This window comes from Salmo salar, chromosome 18 (genome assembly GCF_965601325.2).
Source record: "Salmo salar chromosome 18, fSalSal1, whole genome shotgun sequence".
In the NCBI taxonomy this organism is placed as follows: Eukaryota; Metazoa; Chordata; class Actinopteri; order Salmoniformes; family Salmonidae; genus Salmo; species Salmo salar.
The window spans coordinates 68,579,592-68,602,876 of NC_138308.1; the positions used below are offsets into that span (position 1 = coordinate 68,579,592).

General features: G+C 44.9%; 1 protein-coding gene across 11 annotated transcripts in view; it reads right to left on the reverse strand.

The window, feature by feature from the left end:
- ablim2 (actin binding LIM protein family, member 2) overlaps positions 1 to 23,285 on the reverse strand; it is a 98,626-nt gene that overhangs the window by 10,512 nt on the left and 64,829 nt on the right. For 3 of the 11 annotated variants that reach the window (XM_014155538.3, XM_014155537.3, XM_014155541.3), the window contains exons 3-15: positions 22,524 to 22,707; positions 15,881 to 15,993; positions 15,435 to 15,561; positions 12,481 to 12,574; positions 6,486 to 6,573; positions 5,722 to 5,780; positions 5,003 to 5,044; positions 4,178 to 4,255; positions 3,415 to 3,558; positions 2,674 to 2,706; positions 2,143 to 2,260; positions 1,135 to 1,464; positions 551 to 631 (exon numbers count right to left, since the gene is read on the reverse strand). In XM_014155538.3, coding sequence (XP_014011013.2) covers positions 551 to 631; positions 1,135 to 1,464; positions 2,143 to 2,260; positions 2,674 to 2,706; positions 3,415 to 3,558; positions 4,178 to 4,255; positions 5,003 to 5,044; positions 5,722 to 5,780; positions 6,486 to 6,573; positions 12,481 to 12,574; positions 15,435 to 15,561; positions 15,881 to 15,993; positions 22,524 to 22,707 — 1,491 coding nt within the window. Of the gene's footprint in view, positions 1 to 550; positions 632 to 1,134; positions 1,465 to 2,138; positions 2,261 to 2,673; positions 2,707 to 3,414; positions 3,559 to 4,177; positions 4,256 to 5,002; positions 5,045 to 5,721; positions 5,781 to 6,485; positions 6,574 to 12,480; positions 12,575 to 15,434; positions 15,562 to 15,880; positions 15,994 to 22,523; positions 22,708 to 23,285 lie in introns of all 11 variants that reach the window. The other 8 variants (XM_014155543.3, XM_014155544.3, XM_014155540.3 and 5 more) reach the window with 7 other exon arrangements.

Genomic DNA, 23,285 nt, shown 5'->3' on the forward strand with positions numbered 1-23,285 from the left:
CTCCTACAACCATGAAACCAGCCACCTGCAGTTTCACCCACTCACTCCATACACAATCACCATCGGACACCAAAGGTTTAAAGGGCTGAAATACACTGAATAACAACAGTCAACTCTAAGGCAAGGCATGGTTCCCAAAATAACAACAACAACATAAACACTAACAGGCAATCCATTTCAAGTTAACAGCAAGCCAACAGTTTAGGTTACAAGTACAACACTTACATCCCACCAAACATAGAAACATAAAATAAGGAAGTAATCTGCCATCTTCTCCCCCAGTATCAATATATTCCCATGTCAAGTATAACTGAAATACAAACAGTATATCGAACATATCCACAATTACAGTAGGTTCCCATGCACAACAACAAGACTAAGACAACCTGAAGACAAAAAAATGGAAACTTCCACAGACAATAGAAAGGGCAAGCAAAAACAAACTTAAGGGGTCCCAACACACAACCTTGATGCACACCAAGAAAATCCAGTATTACTCTCAGAGAAAGTGAAACAGAGCGATAGAGACCAGGGGGATCTGGTGCGTTACCGTGACTGTGAGGAGGTAAATTGAGATGCAGGAACGTCTTAGGTTTAGATTCAGGTGGTAGTAGGGGGTCCTGTTTGAGGCCTAGGGGGGTGAAGGAGGGGGAGAGGGGGAGACGAAGCACAGGGAGGTGGTTTGACACGTCACACCTGTGTGGGTAGGGGAATTCTCGCGTATGCAGAGGGGTACAATTGAACCCCACTTGTGTGCTGAAAAATTGTGTAGAAAAATGGTGCTTATGGTAACTGATGTGGGGTTGTGGGGGTGCTGACATTAGAGAAACAATAGGCAATTATCCTATATAAAACTGTCAAACCAACAACAGCAGAAACCATGCAGATATTGTGGGAAACACAGCACACAAAAATGTAATACAGATAGGTCTAAAACAGTTATTGTGGGACTCGTTGGGTGCCATTGTTTATTTAACTATAGATTAGTTTAGAGTTTGGACACAGCCGGGGATGGGGGACATGCAGAGTTATCACTGCAGAGCCGGGAACAAGTCTAAAGCTGACACTGCACTCCACACCGGCGGACCCATGGGTCCAGGACAGCGCGCTAGGGACTAGGGGAGGACTAGCTACCTCTGAAGTAGGGCACATAGTTGTGCTGCTGGAGCATGGCCAGGGTGGTGGGATTGAGGGGCAGAGGAGAGTTTCTGCCTCCAGGAGAGACTCTGCCCCTGGGAGAGATTCTGCCAGGCACTGTCATCCCGCCAGGCATTTGCAGCACCCCAGAGTACTTGGGGGGTAGGCCCTCTGAGTAGTGCATGGGGACGGAGGAGGAGTCTCTAGCCAAGGGGGAAAGGTACTTAGGCCCCCCCGTGTAGGCTGAGGGGCGGGGGAGGGAGCTGGAGTCAAGGGGCTGGCCGTCGTATCTATTACCCATTGCTTTACTGGCCATATAAAGATCCTCTGTAGGGGAAGATGGTGTAGGAGAAGGACAAGATGGTTTTTAGGGCAAAAAGGACGCTGTCCATAGTACTATCCCATACCCAATAGAGAAATACAGTACAGATTCTGTGGTAATACCATGTAAAAGTGATGGCATAACCACCTCATTCAAAGAGAAGCATGGAATGAAAATTCATGAAATGTTGGAAAATTCTGCAAGGGAAAAAAAAGAAAAGCATCTTGGAAAAACACGTGCTCTCTAAAGTAATAGAATTAGCGTGGCAAATCAAGACGACACTTAAATGAGGGTGCACATTTTGGAATATGATGCACATAAATATTACATCATACACCAGGGTTGGGGTCAGTTCCATTTGAATTCCAGTCAATTCAGAAAGCAAACCACATTCCAATTCGAATGTCTGTGTACTTCCTGAATTGACTGGAATTTAAATGGAACTGATCCCAACCCTGTCATGCACTATATGCAAATGCTGTATATTAATGACTACAACTGTACATATTATTGTATTATAATAATGCATAATATACAGATAATAGCAAAATACTATGTTCTACTTTTCTATATGTCAACTCTATATGTCTTTCTATATGTCAAATGTACAAATATTTTACTATGTGCTCTTTTTGTTGTTGAACTACTGCTAGCTGGAGGTGAGGGGTGAGGGGGGTACCTACCTGGCCTGCTGTAGTTCTGGGGGGAGCGGGACGGGGTGTACCCTCCATACCTCCCCAGGGAGCTGTTGGAGCTGGGGCTGGAGGGCCTCCTCTGACGGGGAGACTTCTCTCCGTCGCCCTGGAAACCAGGACGGGAAGTTACGTCATAATGACGTCACACAAGGAGGGCAACTGAGGATGTCACGGATACAGCCAAATACCTAACACGGCGGGTTCGCGGAACGTTCACGCACTCTGCAATCATGGTGGGGTACAATACCACGGAATCATAGGAATGTGTGTTCCACGTCAGATTATGGGGGATTCACTGATGTGATTTTAATGATCGGGATCAATCACTTTATAGTGTGCAAATGTCCATGAAAACCACCCTTTTGCATCAACGCACGCACACAGGCACGCACACTTCAATTCTAACACACAACCATCAATAACATTTGAGAGGAAACATAAAACAATGTTATGGGGAAACATTGAAATGAGTCATGTCCGGGTAGAGCTCAGTATGAGGTCCAGGCTGTGGTATTTTACCTCTGTTGGAGTAGGAGAGAGCAACTGCGGTGACTGCAAATAAAGAGGGGAGGACAGAAGCAGATGAGTAAAAGATTTGTCATGGGCCCTCAGATCTCTCTCCACCCCTGTACTGGTACCACCTGTGTATATAGCCAAGTTATCGTTACTCATTGTGTATTTATTATTACTTTTATTATTACTTTTTATACTTCTTCTCTATTTTCTTTCTCTCTGCATTGTTGGGAAGGGCCCGTAAGTAAGCATTTCACTTTTAGTCTACACCTGTTTTTTACGATGCATGTGACGAATACAATTTGATTTGATTTTAGTCAAATTAACTCCTATCATCTGAGGTAATATGAGTTAACCAAACAAACACGATTTTGACATTCGTTAGGCATTGGGTTTAATGAATATGACTTGCTTACTTGCTATACCCCTCCCAATGTCTACAGTTGTGGGAATGTTGAGGGAAGGAGCAAAACAATGCTAATTAATACCGTTTTGAATGTATGACAAAAATCGTCTTTTTGCACCAACTTAAGACATTTTAGCCAACTAGGCTGGGAGAGAGCTATGATTCAATTGAGGGAATGAGTTTCCTTTAAAATAGGAAGGAAGGATACATTTTCTGCGTAAGGCTATATGAGACTGATGGATAAAGGTTAGTTCAGTGGGTGGCTTATGGAGAGGGAGAGAGAGAAAGAGAAAGAAAAAGAGAAACGCTGCTCCCTTGTTCCCTCCCCGTGTCCCCCTTACATCTCCGTAGTGTCGTTCCTCTGAGGGGTAGCTGACATAAGGAGCGTAGGAGAGCATGTCTGGCCGGTCGATGTTGTAGATCGCCTTGATCTTTGGCAGCGCGGCAAGGTCTTTGTAGTCCAGCATCTCATCTCCTAGTTTGGCCTAGGACGCAGAGAAACACGCCAGCTCAGTATTTTAAACATCAACCACTTTGATAATGAGAAAATGATAATGGTAAAGGCAATTCACTCTAGCACAGTTGAAATACTGTCGTCAACTAAGCACAGTAGACAATCAATCAATCAATTGATTATATTGCTTGCTCTTTGGGGTTTTAAGCTGGCTATCTATAAAACACTTTGTGACAACTGCAGATGTAAAAAGGGTGTTATATATTTTTGCTGTTGATTTGATCACAGTGGACAACCCTGGTACTATTCATCTCAATATTATGTCATTGAATCAGGAGTGTTAACGCTGGGCTAGAAATAAAATTTAAAAAACCTGCATACACACCACAGGAGGTTGGTGGCACCTTATTTGGGGAGGACGGGCTCGTGGTAATGGCTGGAGCGGAATAGGTGAAATGGTTTCAAATACATCAAACACATACGTTCCATGCATTTGATGCCATTCCATTTGCTCTGTTCCAGCCATTGTCATGAGCCGTCCTCCCCTCACCAGGCTCCTGGGATACACATTGTTGCGCTCCAGGACCCCGGGTTAGTGACCCGCTGTTGTCCTGTACCGCCCTCTAGTGGTGAGATGAGGTGGCGCTTACGTAGATGACCCTGCTGGGAGAGCCAGATGCACTGGAGGCTGGGACAGAGGTGATGCTCTCAGAGGAGGTCCTGGTCACCTGGAACAAGGACAACAAGGAGTTAACTCTGCTCATTATCACTGAAAAGGATTGAAAGGTCGAGGGAGAGAGAAACAGACAGAGACAGAAACACATGTATCTCTCTTGAACTGAAAACTTCACATTGCTACTCTCAGCGAGTTCCTCTTTGGGACTAGCATTTTTTATAACCACTAACTCGAGATTAACTTGAGATTAACTCTGAGCCTAAATTAACATATAGCAGTGTAACAACAAAACTCGAGTAAAAGTTCAGCCCTCCTCTGGTAATAAAACACTATGCAGCATCATTCAAGGTGAAAGCAGTGGTAGTGGTGACCAAAACAGTCTCCTGACACATACTGATACTGTGACACCAGACAGACACAATAGTGTTGTTTATTAGTGAAGCTCAGGTGGGCTACAGTGATCAGTGTCAAGTTTAACCACCACCTATTCAGCCGTTAGAGTTGGGGCTAAATTCCATTTCAACCTAATCCATCACCTGAATTGAAATGGAATGGATCCAAACCTCAGCTATTACCATACTACTACAGTAGACACTTCCTGTGTTGGATCACATGATCAACCTAACGGGATTATGGGGAAGTGAGTGTCCTAGGGCCGAGCTAGGTAGAGTAAGTGCTCTGTGGGCGTGGCTAGCTACTGAGTGTGAAGCCGTTCGGGGGTCAAGGTTGAGGGGTCAGGGCAGCCCATGCTGAGGTTGGAGGTGGCTAAAGGGATCTGGGCTGCACATGCATCACAAACCTGCCGCTCAGAGACGTCATTGAGCTGTATCCGGACCTGTTTCTGGGAACAACAGGTGTATTACATTGGGGAGGGGACAGAGTACTGGTCTGGGACCTGGGCTTATTGACTTACTGCACAGTAAGTGCACTTATTAGGTGCCCTTTGTTCAGGTAATCAAGATCAACACAGTCACAGTCAGTCAAGTTGGGCTGCTTCTTCTCTATGGATGGAATCCTAACTTGAGACACACGGTGATGTACGGTTTGAATCAATACGACTCCTGGATACTGTGACATAGCCATAGTTAGACTGTGGCGCTACTTTAGAGTAATCTATTGTGGACAGATGCGCATGACATAAATGGTAGTAGCATCTGTCGACAGACCGTTGGATGTGTCGACTAACGAGGAACTTTGTCCGGTAAACCGATTTTCCCGTCACTGATCATTCGGACAAATCACAATTTCGCAGGAGCTCGCATCTTTCGAATTTCAGAACGGGAGGGGACATTTGGCCCATGGACTTGCCCAAAACTGGCTGAGAATTTCCGTATTGAGGGCTGGAGACTTTGCTAGCCTCGTTAGTATATTTTCCAACACGTCTTTCCCCAGAACTTAATTGTGTATCTGACGCAATTACGTAGTGCTTACTGGGTGTCCGAGATTAACTTTAGAGAAGCCTGGGTGTGGGAAAACAAGTGTGGTGCGGGGTCATCCTGTCTCAGAGAGAGAACTCACCTTACTCTTCTCCTCCTGTCTGGCTGCCTGTCTGCAGGGAGGATGCCAGATAGAGTTACCTGAGAGAGAGAGAGAGAGAGAGAGAGAGAGAGAGAGAGAGGAGAGAGAGAGAGAGAGAGAGAGAGAGAGACGGGGGGACAGAAGAGAGAACGAGAAGAATAGGAAGAGAGCGAAAGAGGGATAGCGAGGAACACAATGAGATGCATCCACTCGAATGTGATATACAACCCATATTCTCCCCACAGCCGCGGTATCTCCGACAAAGAGTCATGAGTTTGGCAAGCAAGAGTACAACCCTGCGGCCCCATATACATGTATGACTCATAGCAAATCAATTCCTATGCAGTCAGAAAGGAAACTGCAGGGAGATGGAGGCAGGTTTCTTGTAAACCACTGACGTGAGCCAAGCTAACAGCTCTAGTGCTCTAGGTGCAGTAAATAAGAAATAGGGTTGTAGAATGGTGAATAATAAGGCTGAGTTTGTTGTTTGGTGATTCATGCCATAGACATTCAGTGATTCACTAACACTGTGATCTAATTCATTAGCACTGGGCAAAAGCACTGTGGTTTTATGGCAGCTGGGATATTAGTGAAGGACGTTTCTATACTGACGGATGGGTCGTTGGTGCATTTCTGAGTGAAAAGAGGGAGAGAGAGAGAGAGAGGGAGAGAAATAGAAGACAGATCGAGTGTAACAGAGAGAGAGAGGGAAGAGAAAGACGGAGAGAAAGTGAGAGAGGCAGAGAGAAGAGAGGTTTGTCCACCTTGCAGGTACATCTCCTCTCCCTCGCCAAACATCTGCTCACACCTGGCACAGCGGGCACATGAGGGGTGGTAGTGTTTCTCCCCAGCCTGGCAGGGACAAGAGGTCAAAGGTTACAAAGTTACAAAGGTCATGAATGACATCGAACACGAGGAAGCAAGTGACAAATGGAAAAAGACGAAATAAAAGAATCCATAGTTGGCCGACAAACATTTTGTCTTTCCTCTTGAATGTGAGACGGACCTTTTTTTTTCTCGTCGTCAATACACCAATAACCTTCATTCCCAGACACAAGTATATCCACAACCAGACGAAACGCATACAAAGGCACGTTTTAAGAAAGTACTTATAGAGGCATCATCTGGATGTACAGTGAGGGAAAAAAAGTATTTGGTCCCCTGCTGATTTTGTACGTTTGCCCATTGACAAAGAAATGATCAGTCTATAATTTTAATAGTAGGTTTATATGAACAGTGAGAGACAGAATAACAACAAAAAAATCCAGAAAAACACATGTCAAAAATGTTAGAAATTGATTTGCATTTTAATGAGGGAAATAAGTATTTGACCCCTCTGCAAAACATGACTTAGTACTTGGTGGCAAAACCCTTGTTGGCAATCACAGAGGTCAGACGTTTCTTGTAGTTGGCCACCAGGTTTGCACACATCTCAGGAGGGATTTTGTCCCACTCCTCTTTGCAGAGCTTCTCCAAGTCATTAAGGTTTCGAGGCTGACGTTTGGCAACTCGAACCTTCAGCTCCCTCCACAGATTTTCTATGGGATTAAGGTCTGGAGACTGGCTAGGCCACTCCAGGACCTTAATGTGCTTCTTCTTGAGCCACTCCTTTGTTACCTTGGCCGTGTGTTCTGGGTCATTGTCATGCTGGAATACCCATCCATGACCCATTTTCAATGCCCTGGCTGAGGGAAGGAGGTTAAGATTTGACGGTACATGGCCCCGTCCATCGTCCCTTTGATGCGGTGAAATTGTCCTGTCCCCTTAGCAGAAAAACACCCCCAAAGCATGATGTTTCCACCTCCATGTTTGACGGTGGAGATGGTGTTCTTAGGGTCATAGGCAGCATTCCTCCTCCTCCAAACACGGCGAGTTGAATTGATGCCAAAAGAGCTCCATTTTGGTCTCATCTGACCACAACACTTTCACCCAGTTGTCCTCTGAATCATTCAGATGTTCATTGGCAAACTTCAGACGGGCATGTATATGTGCTTTCTTGAGCAGGGGGACCTTGCGGGCACTGCAGGATTTCAGTCCTTCACGGCGTAGTGTGTTACCAATTGTTTTCTTGGTGACTATGGTCCCAGCTGCCTTGAGATCATTGACAAGATCCTCCAATGTAGTTCTGGGCTGATTCCTCACCAAGCTACTTGGCAATGGTCTTGTAGCCCATTCCAGCCTTGTGTAGGTCTACAATCTTGTCCCTGACATCCTTGGAGAGCTCTTTGGTCTTGGCCATGGTGGAGAGTTTAGAATCTGATTGAGTGATTGCTTCTGTGGACAGGTGTCTTTTATACAGGTAACAAGCTGAGATTAGGAGCACTCCCTTTAAGAGTGTGCTTCTAATCTCAGCTTGTTACCTGTATAAAAGACACCTGGGAGCCAGAAATCTTTCTGATTGAGAGGGGGTCAAATACTTATTTCCCTCATTAAAATGCAAATCAATTTCTAACATTTTTGACATGCGTTTTTCTGGATTTTTTGTTGTTGTTATTCTGTCTCTCACTGTTCAAATAAACCTACCATTAAAATGATAGACGGATAATTTCTTCTTTCAGTGGGCAAATGTACAAAATCAGCAGGGGATCAAATACTTTTTTCCCTCGCTGTATAGCTGTATTGGTGTTATAGGCCGCTGATACTGCTGTTTGAAACATTCTCTAGAGCCTGTCCAAACTAATTCACATTCAGCAAGTTTACCCAATTAACATTGCTAAGATAGTCAGTCAGAAGATGACAACAAAGGAAGTGCAGTACTACAACTTGAACGCAAGGGGGTGCTCTGGTACAAGCTACGTTACAGTTTAGGCTCGTACAGCGCAGATAATACTGCAGGTTGGCTATGGGATCACTAACTATGTCTACAGTTAGGAACATCCGAACCTTCGTGAAACTAATCTAAAAGGTGTCTAAAAGGTAACACCGGCCCAATGTTTACATGACATCATCAATGTTTATTGTAGCCACGTATTATATTAGTAGACATGAGATCCATCCCACCACTCTGTAAGCAATATATGCGGTTTGATAACCATAGTGACATGAATGGCTTCACATTGAGATGCTAATGTCGGATGACACGTTATTCGTGATACGTTCATGAATTCCACAGGGCTGTTGGAGGTAGTAGAAATGATGTAAGTGTCTATAATGACATGATGTCATGGTGTGGGAAGCATCTAGGTTAGCTGACGAGTCTCTCTCTCTCTCTCTCTCTAAGGCATCCCATCATGCATCAGTAACCATCTTATTACCCATAAGACCCTAGGGCCCACCTCCTTCCCTGCACCAAACGTTTCCCCCTAGACCAGGGGTGTCAAACATACGGCCTGCGGGCCGGATCAGCAAGGGGATCCAATCCGGCCCGCGGGTAGTTTGAGTAAAAATATGTCTTTTTTTAAGTGTAGGAAAGCTAACTCAATATACTTTAAAATGACTGAAACCAAATTGAAACTGTGTAGAAATGATAATGGACCTACATTCATACAGTTTCTAGACTGTGTCCAACTTGCTAATAATCACCGAAATGAAAGCTAGACAGTCAGGGAGCATCGAAAAATTCCCAAAACTATGAAAATTGTAACTGTGAGGAAATATAACACACTTTCAGAGCGGCCCTCCGGACCTCGTTGAAGACTGAATGCGGCCCCTGGGTCAAAATTAGATTGACACCCCTGCCCTAGACGCTGATCTTGAGTCAGTTTAGTCTTTTTTTTTGGAGCGAGAGAGAGAGAGAGAGAGAGAGAGAGAGAGAGAGAGAGATAACAGGCTGGAATTGGGTCCCTATTCAAACAAGGAAAGTATGGCAGGGTTGAGGACGGAAATAGATAATGCTACACTAACAACAATACAGTGTCTCCTCTGTGCGAGAGCAAGGGGAGAAGCTAGCATTTAGACCGGGTTTGGTTTAAAACTATGAGTAGGCATTTTCTATGGGCGAGGCTTTGTCATGGGTTGCCATGTTGGAGGTTTGAAATCGAGGTGTGAGTTTGATACCGTTGTGTTTTGGTTACTGACACTGAAGTGGTAGATGGATGTGTTGATATGTGAGAATGGCAACCAGACGCTGAACTGCTAGAGAGACGAGAGGGCAGGTCAGGATTCAGACTGCATTTCTCTCTCTCTCTCTCTCTTCTTTTTTTCTTCCCTCTCCTTATCCTCGCTTTCTCTCTCGATCTACCTCTCTCTCCCTCCCTTCATCTATCTATATTCATCTCTCTTTCCCTTCCTCTCTTCCTCTCCCCCATAGGCTGGAAGGCAAGGGATGTGTTCTCAGAATGGCTTTTGGTAAGAGAGGCAGAGTAGAGCAACAAGGCTGACACACACACACACACACTGCAGTGGAACGGGGTGGTTGGTGGCACAGAGAACAATGGGCAATACAATGTCTTCTCTCTCTGCCCTGTCTTCAAACCAGCCGACCCTACAGGGATCAACGCCGCCCTAAAACCTTTTCTTTCTCTCCCTCTTACCTCCTCAACCCTCGCTGTGACCCTATTTACCCTCTCTCTATGGATTGTAAACATGACTCTCTATAGTTAGAAATACATTTGACACGAGCCATTTAATACTACCCATATCTTCTTAGACCCCAATCAGACCATTTTAACTGCAATAGTTTCTACCAATTTCATTTTCTACAAATCTTCCTTTACACCCCAAACTCCATTCAGGTTAAGCCTCCCTAAGGCCCCTCTATTGGCTTGACCCCTCTGTGCTCAATGAATGAATCAATCCCAAATGCCGTGACATTTCAGCGCAGGGCAGGAATCCTAGGCAAGGCTCCACACAGTCCACAGTGCAGGACAGGCCCGGTGACTGACTGGGTGGGACCCTCCTAAATAGGCCCATAGATGGCAGAGCTATCTCTAGGTGGAGCTCACTATCTCTGTCTGCTGATCCTGCTTTGAAGGGGGGGGGGGGGTTGCAGCTGGTGTGCTAAACCGCCTTGAGGAAGCCACATTTCCCTACGCAATGAAATCACACGTTGTTGTGCAGTAGCCCTGTGACACACACACAAACACAAAAGTACCCTCCCCACACCAGCAAACGAGTCACAGCTATTCAGTTGTGACTGATTTGATTGAGGTTGGCAGGCCGCAGCAGCTGAAGTACATTTCTGGCACAATTACATACAGGCCTACTGTGTGTCTCTTATGTATTCTGTGTGATGATGTAATGCTATGCAAGATGAAAGAGACAAGCGTGCTCATTATATTTCTTATGTTTCTTATGTTTTCGCCAGTCTTTCAAAGCCTGGCAACCGGAGACATGTTTATGAAAGGAGAGCGTGTGAGAGAGAACGAGAGAGAGGTGAGAGAGAAAGAGAGGGATGTGAGAGAGCAGGAGAGGGATAAGGGGGGATCATTGTTTGCGCTTCCATAATTGTGTCCTAGTCAATGAGGGTTACAGGGAGTGTGGCCAAGACCCCCTCTTAGAGCTAGGGCCTACCCCCGTTACCCTATTTACCTCCCCGCTGAGAGAGTATCCTGTGACCCTCCACTCCACCGGTGTAAAACGAGACCCCCTTTTTCACTGAAGTCATCTCACATATCTCATTGATTTCTACTCCTGTTTTTCTTTCTCTGTCTCTCTTTTTCCCTTCCTGTCTCTTTCTCGCTTTCTTTCTCCATGTCTCTCTCTCTCTGTCTCTTTCCTTTGTTCTCTACCTTTCATTTTCTCTCTCCCTCATACTTTCTTTCTCTCTCTTCTATTAGCTGATTCGGGTCTAGACAGTATCTCTGTTCATTACTTTAAGAGATAAATACAGTACATTACAGTTAGGGATGTAAAGAACGCGGCTCTGTTTCCAAAACCTTGATCTATTTGCGGTCAACATTATGTGATCGAATACCATTGTCTTATCTTCTATGAATAATATGTAGAGGTATGTGTTTTGGTTGGCATATTTTCTACCACAGCGGTATTCAGCAATGGATCCCTTCAAGTCTTGTTTATGCGACAGAGAAGATTCTAGTAAAGAGAGTGGTGTGCATGCATGCTGACAGAGAGAGAGATGCCAGTAAAGCCCTTTAAACTGAATTGAATTGAATTGAGAGAGAGAGAGAGAGAGAGAGAGAGAGAGAGGGAGGGAGGGACAGCAAAATGCAGAGCAAGAGAGGGGGAGAGTGGAAGGTGTCAAAGCCATTAGCCCAGAGAAAGAGAGAGAAAAAAGAGGGAAATGAGGGTATACCCAGGAGGGAGAGACGGACTGAACTAAACATGCAGCCATAGATACTGGATATCTGTAGTCTAGTCTCACAGGACAACAGGCTAAAGTGGCTTAGGTATCCCTAGACATTGATCTAAGGTCAGTTTAGCGTTTCTCCCACTAATGGTTGAGGTTACGATTGGAAGAGGGTAAGCTGATCCTAGATCTGTGCCTATGGTACTCTCCTACCTGGAGTCTTACTGTCACAGACATGGCAGAGATGCAACACTGTGAACGCTAACGGATTGGAAACGTGTCTGTGGAAAGAGCGAGTAACCATACTGAGCGGTATAAATCTAACAGTGGCAAGACCATGGGGACGTAGACACTGGGGGAAACGTTGTTGTGTGGATGCGTTAACGCGAGGCTCCACAACAAACAGATCCATGTATTCTGCTAGGCATGCAGTTCCATCCATATACGACAGCTGAGAACGTCTTGGCTTTCAAGACATAAGGTGGTGCTTCATACCTCCATTTCACACATCTATCTTTCCATCCCTCCGTTGGCAGATGAAAGTGACATATAGGTGTTATAACGCGTCCTACCTCCAGTACTTTCCCAGTGATGTACTTCTTGCAGCTGTCACACTGGATGCCGTACATGGCATGGTAGTCCACCTCGCAGTAGGGGATCCCATCCCTAGTACAACACACACACACACATCAGAGATCCCCGTCAGCTTTTAATACATACTCTGTGACCTTCGGACACTCCGGACAGCTGCTATCGGAGAGAAAGAGAGAGAGTGACACAAACCGATACAGACGAGAGCTATCTTGAATTGCGGTGTAATACATGTCACATATCAAGTCCAGCATCGTCTGGAACTGTGAAAATAGATGGAAACCCAAGAGAGAGATGTTGTCCGAAATGGCACCCTATTTTCCCTCTATAGTGTACTACTATTGACCGAGGGCCCATAGGGTGCTACTTGGGACCCACACAGAGACTAGGAAAGAATTGTGAGCACCAAGAAAACTCTCTCCACTCTTTTTTTTCTATGGCTTGTTCCCTATATGGTGCACTACTTTTGACCGGGCCCAAGGCCCACAGGGCTCTGGTCAAAGACAGTGCACTATGTAGGGGATAGGGTGACATTTGGGATGCCACCTGGAAGGGTGAGAGGTGTGGTTCGGAAGGGACAGGGGTTGGGATGTGGTGCTCCTGAAGTGGTGTTAACCTGTTGGGGGTAGGGGGCAGTATTGACACGGCCGGATAAAAAAACGTACCCGATTTAATCTGGTTACTACTCCTGCCCAGTAACGAGAATATGCATATAATTATTGGCTTTGGATAGAAAACACCCTAAAGTTTCTAAAACTGTTTGAATGGTGTCTGTGAGTATAACAGAACTCATATGGCAGGAAAAAACCTGAGAGGATTCTATATGGGAAGTGGCCTGTCTGACAAGTTGTTGTTCATCTGGGCTCTTTTTATTGAAGACTGAGGATCTTTGCTCTAACGTGACACTTCCTACGGCTCCCATAGGCTCTCAGAGCCCGGGAAAAAGCTGAACGATATCGAGGCAGCCTCTGGCTGAAACACATTATTGCTTTTGGCAAGTGGCCGATCAGAGTACTATGGGCTTAGGCGCGTGCCCGAGTCGACCCCATGCTTTATTTTCTTTCGTCTGTTTACCTAAATGCAGATTCCCGGTCGGAATATTATCGCTTTTTTACGAGAAAAATGGCATAAAAATTGATTTTAAACAGCGGTTGACATGCTTCGAAGTACAGTAATGGAATATTTCGTTTTTTTTTTGTCACGAAATGCGCCATGCTCGTAACCCTTATTTACTCTTTCGGATAGTGTCTTGAACGCACGAACAAAACGCCGCTGTTTGGATATAACTATGGATTATTTTGAACCAAACCAACATTTGTTATTGAAGTAGAAGTCCTGGGAGTGCATTCTGACGAAGAACACCAAAGGTAATAACATTTTTCTTATAGTAAATCTGACTTTGGTGAGTGCTAAACTTGCTGGGTGTCTAAATAGCTAGCCCTGTGATGCCGGGCTATCTACTGAGAATATTGCAAAATGTGCTTTCACCGAAAAGCTATTTTAAAATCAGACATATCGAGTGCATAGATTAGTTCTGTATCTATAATTCTTTAAATAATTGTTATGCTTTTTGTGAACGTTTATCGTGAGTAATTTAGTAAATTCACCGGAAGTTTGCGGGGGGTATGCTAGTTCTGAACGTCACATGCTAATGTAAAAAGCTGTTTTTTGATATAAATATGAACTTGTATAACATAATGTCCTAGGTGTGTCATCTGATGAAGATCATCAAAGGTTAGTGCTGCATTTAGCTGTCTTCTGGGTTTTTGTGACATTATATGCTAGCTTGAAAAATGGGTGTCTGATTATTTCTGGCTGGGTACTCTGCTGACATAATCTAATGTTTTGCTTTCGTTGTAAAGCCTTTTTGAAATCAGACAGTGTGGTTAGATTAACGAGAGTCTTGTCTTTAAAATGGTGTAAAATAGTCATATGTTTGAGAAATTGAAGTAATAGCATTTCTAAGGTATTTGAATAACGCGCCACAGGATTCCACTGGCTGTTACGTAGGTGGGACGATTTCGTCCCGCCGGCCCTAGAGAAGTTAAGGCCTGGGGAACTGGGGTTGTTCCACGAAATGACTGCCTTTAGTGTCTCTTTGATATTTGAAGTAGTAATTGTACACCAATATTGAAAGCCCGTTATATTAAATTAAGTGCCCTTTAATATGAATCACATGGAGAATTCAATCAATCAGATTTTTTATATGAATAAAGACTTGCTAAAGTGGCAAAATTCAACATGTTGTCATGTCACTCTGTGCACCCTCTGTGACTCATAGGAATATTTTAACCCACTTAACCCCACAATTTCTACAAGTTTTCACTATCATTATAAAGCCCTAGTTATTTTGCGGCTTTGACGAATTGAATGTGCTTAGTGATTCATTTACGCCTGTCCCTCATTCTAAAGTCAACCCTGTTACGTGAACTGAACTCTCGTTTCAATATGGTGAAACAGTGAACATCTAAGAGTCAAATCATAGTGGAAAGGCTGGTGAGCTGGTTCTACCCTTTTCGGCCATTTTCCAGTGTTTTGTGGTGGAAAACTGAGCGGGTCAAACATAACACATCAACCATGTTATCCATCGATAGACAGGCTCGAAATGTTTTACAATAGAACCATTTTTGTGAAGCTTGCATACAACTGCCACTCCCTGTTTCACACAACAAGTGTCCATTTTCCCTGTCACGAGGGGATTTGTAGACGATTTAAGATGAACTCGTCCACCCTGTTACGGCCAACCCTGTTACGGCCAAACCTGTTACTTTTGAGATGGGAAAACGTGTTATTTATGAAGGTCAGCATGTGCTCCTTATGACAGAATGTTCAAATGAGATGAAATCAAAAGGTTTTCTTGACCAAAGCTAACACTTTTCAAAAGGTGGAACAACCCTGTGGTGTCGTGGTGGTGTTAAGGTCACGAGGGACTCACTTGCTGATGTACTCTGCGTTGAGCACCTTGTTGCACACCTTACACTTGAAGCAGCCCAGGTGCCAGTGTTTGTCCAGCGCTACCAGGGACTGCTCGTTCTTAAACTCCTTCCCACAGCCACAGCAGTCTACATGGGGGAGACAGAGAGAGAGGGGGGTGAGAGAGAGTGAGAGAGTCAGAGAGAGAGAGAGAGAGAGAGAGAGAGAGAGAGAGAGAGATAAGAGAGAGAGGGGGCGAGGGAAAGAGAGATAAGGGAATGGGAGAGAAAGACACAGGCATAAATAGAGAGATTTATCAGGAGGAGAGAAAGAAACAGACTGGAAAGTGATAGGAAGTGATGGAGCAAGACATACAGTATATCCTGTATAGGCTATGTAGAATGAGGGAGAGTGATAGTGAGATAAAAAAAAAGAAGAGGATGTGTAGTGTAGTGTGTGGTGACTTACTGTGGACAGCCTGTATGGGAGCAGGGCTGTTGGCAGGCAGGGGCTGTGTACAGTTTTGGCAGATACACTCTTTACCGTTAAACGTCACGCGGTCACCGGCAGGGAATGGCTGTCTATCAATCAACACACAAAGCAAGACACCATCAGTTCACAACACAAGTAAGATGTCACAATAGCACAGAGATTCAGGTCACTAAAACAGAATGCACTATCTTCGTGTATGCTTATGTGCTTTTGTTTGTGTTATACCTGTATGTGTGAAATGTCCATTACGTCAGATTATACGAGATGTAGCTCTGAATACAAATAATGAACTCACTTCCATACATAACTTCCTAGAAGGGATCAGTCTTACTGAAGGGTCCATCGTCTGTCACTACACTGCAGAATTAAAGGTGACAGGCAAACGTCTCCATATTTCATTTATTTATTTATTTCACCTTTATTTAACCAGGTAGGCTAGTTGAGAACGAGTTCTCATTTACAACTGCGACCTGGCCAAAGATAAAGCAAAGCAGCTCGACACATACAACAACCCAGTTACACATGGAATAAACAAACATACAATCAATAATACAGTAGAAAAACCTATATACAGCATGTGCAAATGAGGTAGGATAAGAGAGGTAAGGCAATAAATAGGCTGTGGGGGCAAAGTAATTACAATATAGCAATGAAACACTGGAATGGTAGATGTGCAGAAGATGAATGTGCAAGTTGAGATACTGGGGTGCAAAGGACCAAGATAAATAAATAAACACAGTATGGGGATGAGGTAGATTGGATGGGCTATTTACAGATGAGCTATGTACAGGTGCAGTGATCTATGAGCTGCTCTGACAGCTGGTGCTTATAGCTAGTGAGGGAGGTAAGAGTCTCCAGCTTTAGTGATTTTTGCAATTCGTTCCAGTCATTGGCAGCAGAGAACTGGAAGGAGAGGCGGCCAAAGGAAGAATTGGCTTTGGGGGTGACCAGTGAGCTGAGATAAGGCGGGGCTTTACCTAGCAGAGACTTGTAGATGACCTGGAGCCAGTGGATTTGGTGACGAGTATGAAGCGAGGGCTAGCCAACGAGAGCATACAGGTCGCAGTGGTGGGTAGTATATGAGGCTTTGGTGACAAAACGGATGGCACTGTGGTAGACTGCATCCAATTTATTGAGTAAAGTGTTGGAGGCTATTTTGTAAATGACATCGCCGAAGTCGAGGATCGGTAGGATAGTCAGTTTTACGAGGGTATGTTTGGCAGCATGAGTGAAGGATGCTTTGTTGCGAAATAGGAAGACAATTCTAGATTTAACTTTGGATTGGAGATGTTTGATGCGAGTCTGGAAGGAGAGTTTACCGTCTAGCCAGGCACCTAGGTATTTGTAGTTGTCCACATATTCTAAGTCAGAACCGTCCAGAGTAGTGATGCTGGACGGGCGAGCAGGTGCGGGCAGCGATCAGTTGAAGAGCATGCATTTAGTTTTACTTGCATTTAAGAGCAGTTGGAGGCCACGGAAGGAGAGTTGTATGGCATTGAAGCTCGTCTGGAGGTTAGTTAACACAGTGTCCAAAGAAGGGCCAGAGGTATACAGAATGGTGTCGTCTGCATAGAGGTGGATCAAAGAATCACCAGCAGCAAGAGCGACATCATTGATGTATACAGAGAAGAGAGTCGGCCCGAGAATTGAACCCTGTGGCACCCCCATATAAACCATAACACTTTCACTTTTTGCTTTCAATACATTTTGGCTGTCATTTCTACTTTCTTTTACGAAGACGCCATTTTCGGGCCACAGAATACAAGGGTGACATCAATCGTGGACAAAAAGAAAATAACGATGGCTTAGGGCAAAACACACGCTACAGACATGGCTTTTATGAGTTATTTTACGGGACAGAAATCAAACAAATGATATTGGCGTGATGTGATAAGACACTGGTATATCTGGGGAATAAACATTTATGTCAATAATGATCACTCATATGCAGATAATGAGTTATATGATCTAGCTAGTTTGCTAGCTATAGCCAGTCAGTGAAGTTTATCAGTCGCCTAAGACAGATTGTCAGTGGGTTTCGTGTTGCCTTGGCTGAATCGAATCAAATGAAATTGTATTAGTCACATGCGCTGAATACAACAGGTGAAATGCCTACTTACAAGCCCCTAACCAACAATGCAGTTTAAAAAACACGAATAAGAATAAGAAATAAAAGTAACAAGTAATTAAAGAAGTCAGTGAGAGCTGATATAATGCTATGTTTATCACCCATTGCTCTATGCAACACCCCAAGGAGAAAGCACTGGTATCTAGGACTACACTGTCACAGCCAGACTACTGGAAGGTGAAGAATAAGGAGACACGCACATGTGCAAGAAGGTGGATAAGTGGACACACTCACAAACACACATACACACTTTCATATCCCCCCACTATATTGACACTGTCACACTGTCACAGCCAGGCTACTGAGGTTCAAGAGTAAGGAGGGAGACACCCCCCCACACACACACACACACACACTGCTGTGAAGTCTGGACTAACAATGTGCTCTTAGGCCAAGCCACAGTCAACACCTGAAACTCTGCAGGAGTCTATCTCTTTCTCGCTCCCTCAACTCAATTCAAAGGGCTTTATTGGCATGGGAAACGTGTTTACATTGCCAAAGCAATATAATGAACAAAAGTCAAATAAACAATCAGAAACAAACAGAAAACATTACACTCACAAAAGTTTCAAAAGAATAGAGACATTTCAAATGTTACGGTATGGCTACAGTATATACAGTGTTGTAACAATGTGCAAATAGTTGAAGTACAAAAGGGAAAATAAATAAACAGAAATATAGGTTGTATTTACAATGGTGTTTGTTCTGAACTGGTTGCCCTTTTCTTGTGGCAACAGGTCACACATATTGCTGCTGTGATGGCACTGTGGTATTTCCCCTAACAGATATGGGAGTTTATTAAAATTGGATTTGTTTTCAAATTCTTTGTAGGCCTATGTAATCTGAAGGAAATGTGTGTCTCTAATGCAGTCAAACATTTGGCAGGAGGATAGGAAGTGCAGCTCAGTTTCCATCTCATTTTGTGGGCAGTGTGCACATAGCCTGTCTTCTCTCGAGACCCAGATCTGCCTACAGCAGCCTCTCTCAATAGCAAGGCTATGCTCACTGGGTCTGTACATAGTCAAAGCTTTCCTTAATTTTGGGTCAGTCACAGTGGTCAGGTAGTGGTCAGGTAAACAAAATTGTTTTAATATAACCTTTATTTAACTAGGCAAGTCAGTGAAGAACAAATTCTTATTTACAATGACGGCCGGGCCAATTGTGCGCCGCCCTATGGGACTCCCAATCACGGCCAGATGTGATACAGCCTGGATTCGAACCAGGGACTGTAGTGACACCTCTTGCACTGAGATGCAGTGCCTTAGACCGCCTGCGCCACTCGGGAGCCCTAATAGGGCCAAAGGGCATCCCAGTGTCCTCTGTTTTTTTGGTTAATTCTTTCCAACGTGTCAAGTAGTTATCTTGTTGTTTTCTCATGATTTGGTTGGGTCTAATTGTGTTGCTGTCCTGGGGCTTTGTGGGGTCTGTTTGTGTTTGTGATCAGAGCCCCAGGACCAGCTTGCTGAGGGGCTCTCCTTCGCCTGCTTTGAGGAGAACACAGTGCCACCAACGCGGCCCCCTCCCAAGGACTGTGGGCTCTCGTTCTCCGTGGCCGACGTAAGACATTTAAGCGTGTAAACCCTCGGAAGGCTGCCGGCCCAGACGGCATTCCGCGTCCTCAGAGCATGCGCAGACCAGCTGGCTGGAGTGTTTACGGACATATTCAATCTCTCCCTGTCCCAGTTCGCTGTCCCCACTTGCTTCAAGATGTCCACCATTGTTCCTGTACCCAAGAAAGCAAAGGTAACTGGAGGTAAATGACTATTGCCCTGTAGCACTCACTTCTTTCATCGTGAACTGTTTTGAGAGGCTAGTTAAGGATCATATCACCTCTACCTGACCTGACACCCTAGACCTAGACCCACTTCAATTTGCTTACCGCCCCAATAGATCCACAGACGATGCAATCGCCATTGCACTGCACACTGCCTTATCCCATCTGGACAAGAGGAATACCTACGTCAGAATGCTGTTCATTGACTATAGCTCAGCCTTTAACACCATAGTACCCTCAAAGCTCATCATTAAGCTCAGGGCCCTGGGTCTGAACCCTGCCCTGTGCAGCTAATCGTGGACTTCAGGAAAAAGCAGAGGGAGCACACCCCTATCCACATCGACAGGACCGCAGAGGAGAAGGTAGAAATCTTCAAGTTCCTCGGCGTACACATCACTGACAATCTGAAATGGTCCACCCACATAGACAGTCCACCCATGCAACAGCGCCTCTTCAACCTCAGCAGGCTGAAGAAATATGGTTTGGCCCCTAATACCCTCACAAACTTTTACAGACGCACAATTGAGAGCATCCTGTTGGGCTGTATCACCGCCTGGTAGGGCAACTGCCCCACCCACAACCGCAGGGCCGTCTAGAGGGTGGTGCGGTCTGCCAAACGCATCACCGGGGGCACACTGCCTGCCCTCCAGGACACCTACAGCACCCGATGTCACAGGAAGGCCAAAAAGATCATCAAGGACATCAACCACCCGAGCCACGGCCTGTTCACCCCGGCTATCATCCAGAAGGTGAGGTCAGTACAGGTCCATCAAAGCTGTGACAGAGAGACTGAAAAACAGCTTCTATCTCAAGGGCATCAGACTGTTAAATAGCCATCACTAGCTGGTCTCCACCCAGTACCCTGCCCTGAACTTAGTCACTGTCACTAGCCGACTACCACCCGGTTACTCAACCCTGCACCTTAGAGGCTGCTGCCCTATGTACATAGACATGGAATCACAAGTCACTTTAAAAATGGAACACTAGTCACTTTAATAATGTTTACATGCTGCTTTACTCATCTCATATGTATATACTTTATTCTAGTATTTTAGTCAATACCACTCTGACATTGCTCGTCCTATTATTTATATATTTCTTAATTCCATTATTTTACATTTAGATTTGTGTATTGTTGTGAATTGTTACATACCCCTGCACTGTTGGAGCTATTTGGTGTTTTGCGTTGTACAAGGAGGATGTTTTTGCAGAATTCTCAATTTGGTGTTTATCCCATTTTGTGAATTCTTGATTTGTGAGCAGGCCCCAGAAGTATTTTTAGCCAGATCCTAATTGGGATCCTAATTTTGATGGCATAGAAGGCCCTTTTTCTCCCTCATCATTCAAAGCTTTGTGGACGTTGTTTAGGCTGAGGTAGGTATCGGTTTTTGTGTGCTCTAGGGCAACGGTGTCTAGATGGATTTTGTATTTGTAGTTCTGCGAACTGAACCTTTTTTGGAACACCTTCATTTTTGTCTTAGTGAGATTCACTATCAATGCTCAGGTCTGGCAGAATCTGTGCAGAAGATCTAGGTGCTGCTGTAGGCACTCCTTGGATGGAGACAGAAGCACCAGATCATCAGCAAACAGTAGACATTTGACTTCAGATTCTAGTAGGGTGAGGCCGGGTGCTGCAGTGCCCTTGCCAATTAGTTTATATAAATGTTGAAAAGGGTGGGCTCAAGCTGCATCCCTGTCTCACCCCATTGACTGACACTAGAGAGAGAGAGAGAGAGAGAGAGAGAGAGAGAGAGAGAGAGAGAGAGAGAGAGAGAGAGAGAGAGAGAGAGAACAGGCTGGAATTGGATTTAGGGGATGACAGGGGAGAGGACGGAAACGGATAATGTTAGCCTCAGGGATAATACAGTGTCTCCTTTGTGAGAGAGCAAGGGGAAATGCTAGCGTTACCATATTTTATATCATAACGGTGAATAGACGATGGATACATTTAGAATGTGTTAGGTTTTGAAGTCCTAAAATGATGAGGAGAGAGAGAGAGAGAGAGAGAGAGAGAGAGAGAGAGAGAGAGAGAGAGGAGAGAGAGAGAGAGAGAGAGAGAGAGAGAGAGAGAGAGAGGTGGATAGAGTGCTAACACTAATCAGATGTTTTTGGACCAATGAATTGCGGATCATGTTTCACCCTCAAATCCCACACAAGAACACAGTGTATGACACAAACACGTGGCACATGCACAACCCACCCACCCAGGCACACACACACACTCAGTGGGAAACCTAACACTGCTCTAGAAATAAGTGGCCTGTGAGTTCCTAACCACACACTTAACATTCCTGCTTCAGTGCGAAAGAGGCTCCCATTACCTTCCAAGACCTGATAAACCACATCACTTTCCCACACACACATACAGTATACACACATACAGTATTCAATTTGAATGAGTTAGGGATTGCAGGTCAAACTACGGTATTGAGAGTGTCTTCAAAGCGTCCACATGCCCATTTGAATGTGGGCACCCATCTGTCTGTGTGTCTGAGTATCCCTTAGGGGTGTATGCACTCGTGTCTCCACCACTGTTGGTGATGTGTGTGTATGTGTATGTGTATGCGTGTGTGTGTGTGTCCACCCCCCACCCCTGTGTGTGTGTCTGCCATCGTGTATGTACACATGCAAGTAGTGTGTGTGTGTGTGTGTGTGTGTGTGTGTGTGTGTGTGTGTGTGTGTGTGTGTGTGTGTGTGTGTGTGTGTGTGTCTCTTACTTGCAGCTGGCGCAGACGAAGCAGCGTGGGTGGTAGGTCTTGCCCAGGGCCGACACCACCTCTCCCTCGATGAACTCCTCACAGCTAAAGCAGCGCGTGCCGTACATCCGCTGGTAGTCCAGGGTGCAGATGTACTCCCCCTGGCGCACAAAGAACCCCCCTTGGGCCAGGTCAACGCCACACACTGCACGGAAGGGGGAAAAGGGGGAGAGAGTGGGGAGAGAAAGAGAGGAGAACACAATTAGGCATAGGATCAAAGATAGCAGTGTGTTGTCATGAGGGCTAAATTGCATGAGGGGGTGGTGCAGATGGATAACTCTAGCTGAAATTCACGAGGAGAGGCTCAAAGAAGAGAGGGGGATAAGGACACAGTAGATAACACCAACACTGAGCTCAGATAGCTTGAGTGACAGTCTGGAACAAGTCAGAGGACGAGCATTTTGCCACGCAAGAGTCTGTTCTACACATCCTCTTGTTTTCATTAACCACTGTGGCTGGCAGCAACATACCACTGAGAAACAGCACACACACACATATACATTCATGCTACAGTACACACACATCACAACTTCGGATACTCTTACTTACTGTTGCTAATACTGCACAATTTAAACATTTGCCCCCCAATCCACCCTTCCCTGATACATGTGTAAATATTGTACTATAAATTGTTGGACAGTGAGCTCTATTTTTCGGCCGGTGTTAATGGGGCACTAGTGTCAAACGCACGTTAGTTAGCAATCTCATCATGTAAAAACTGGT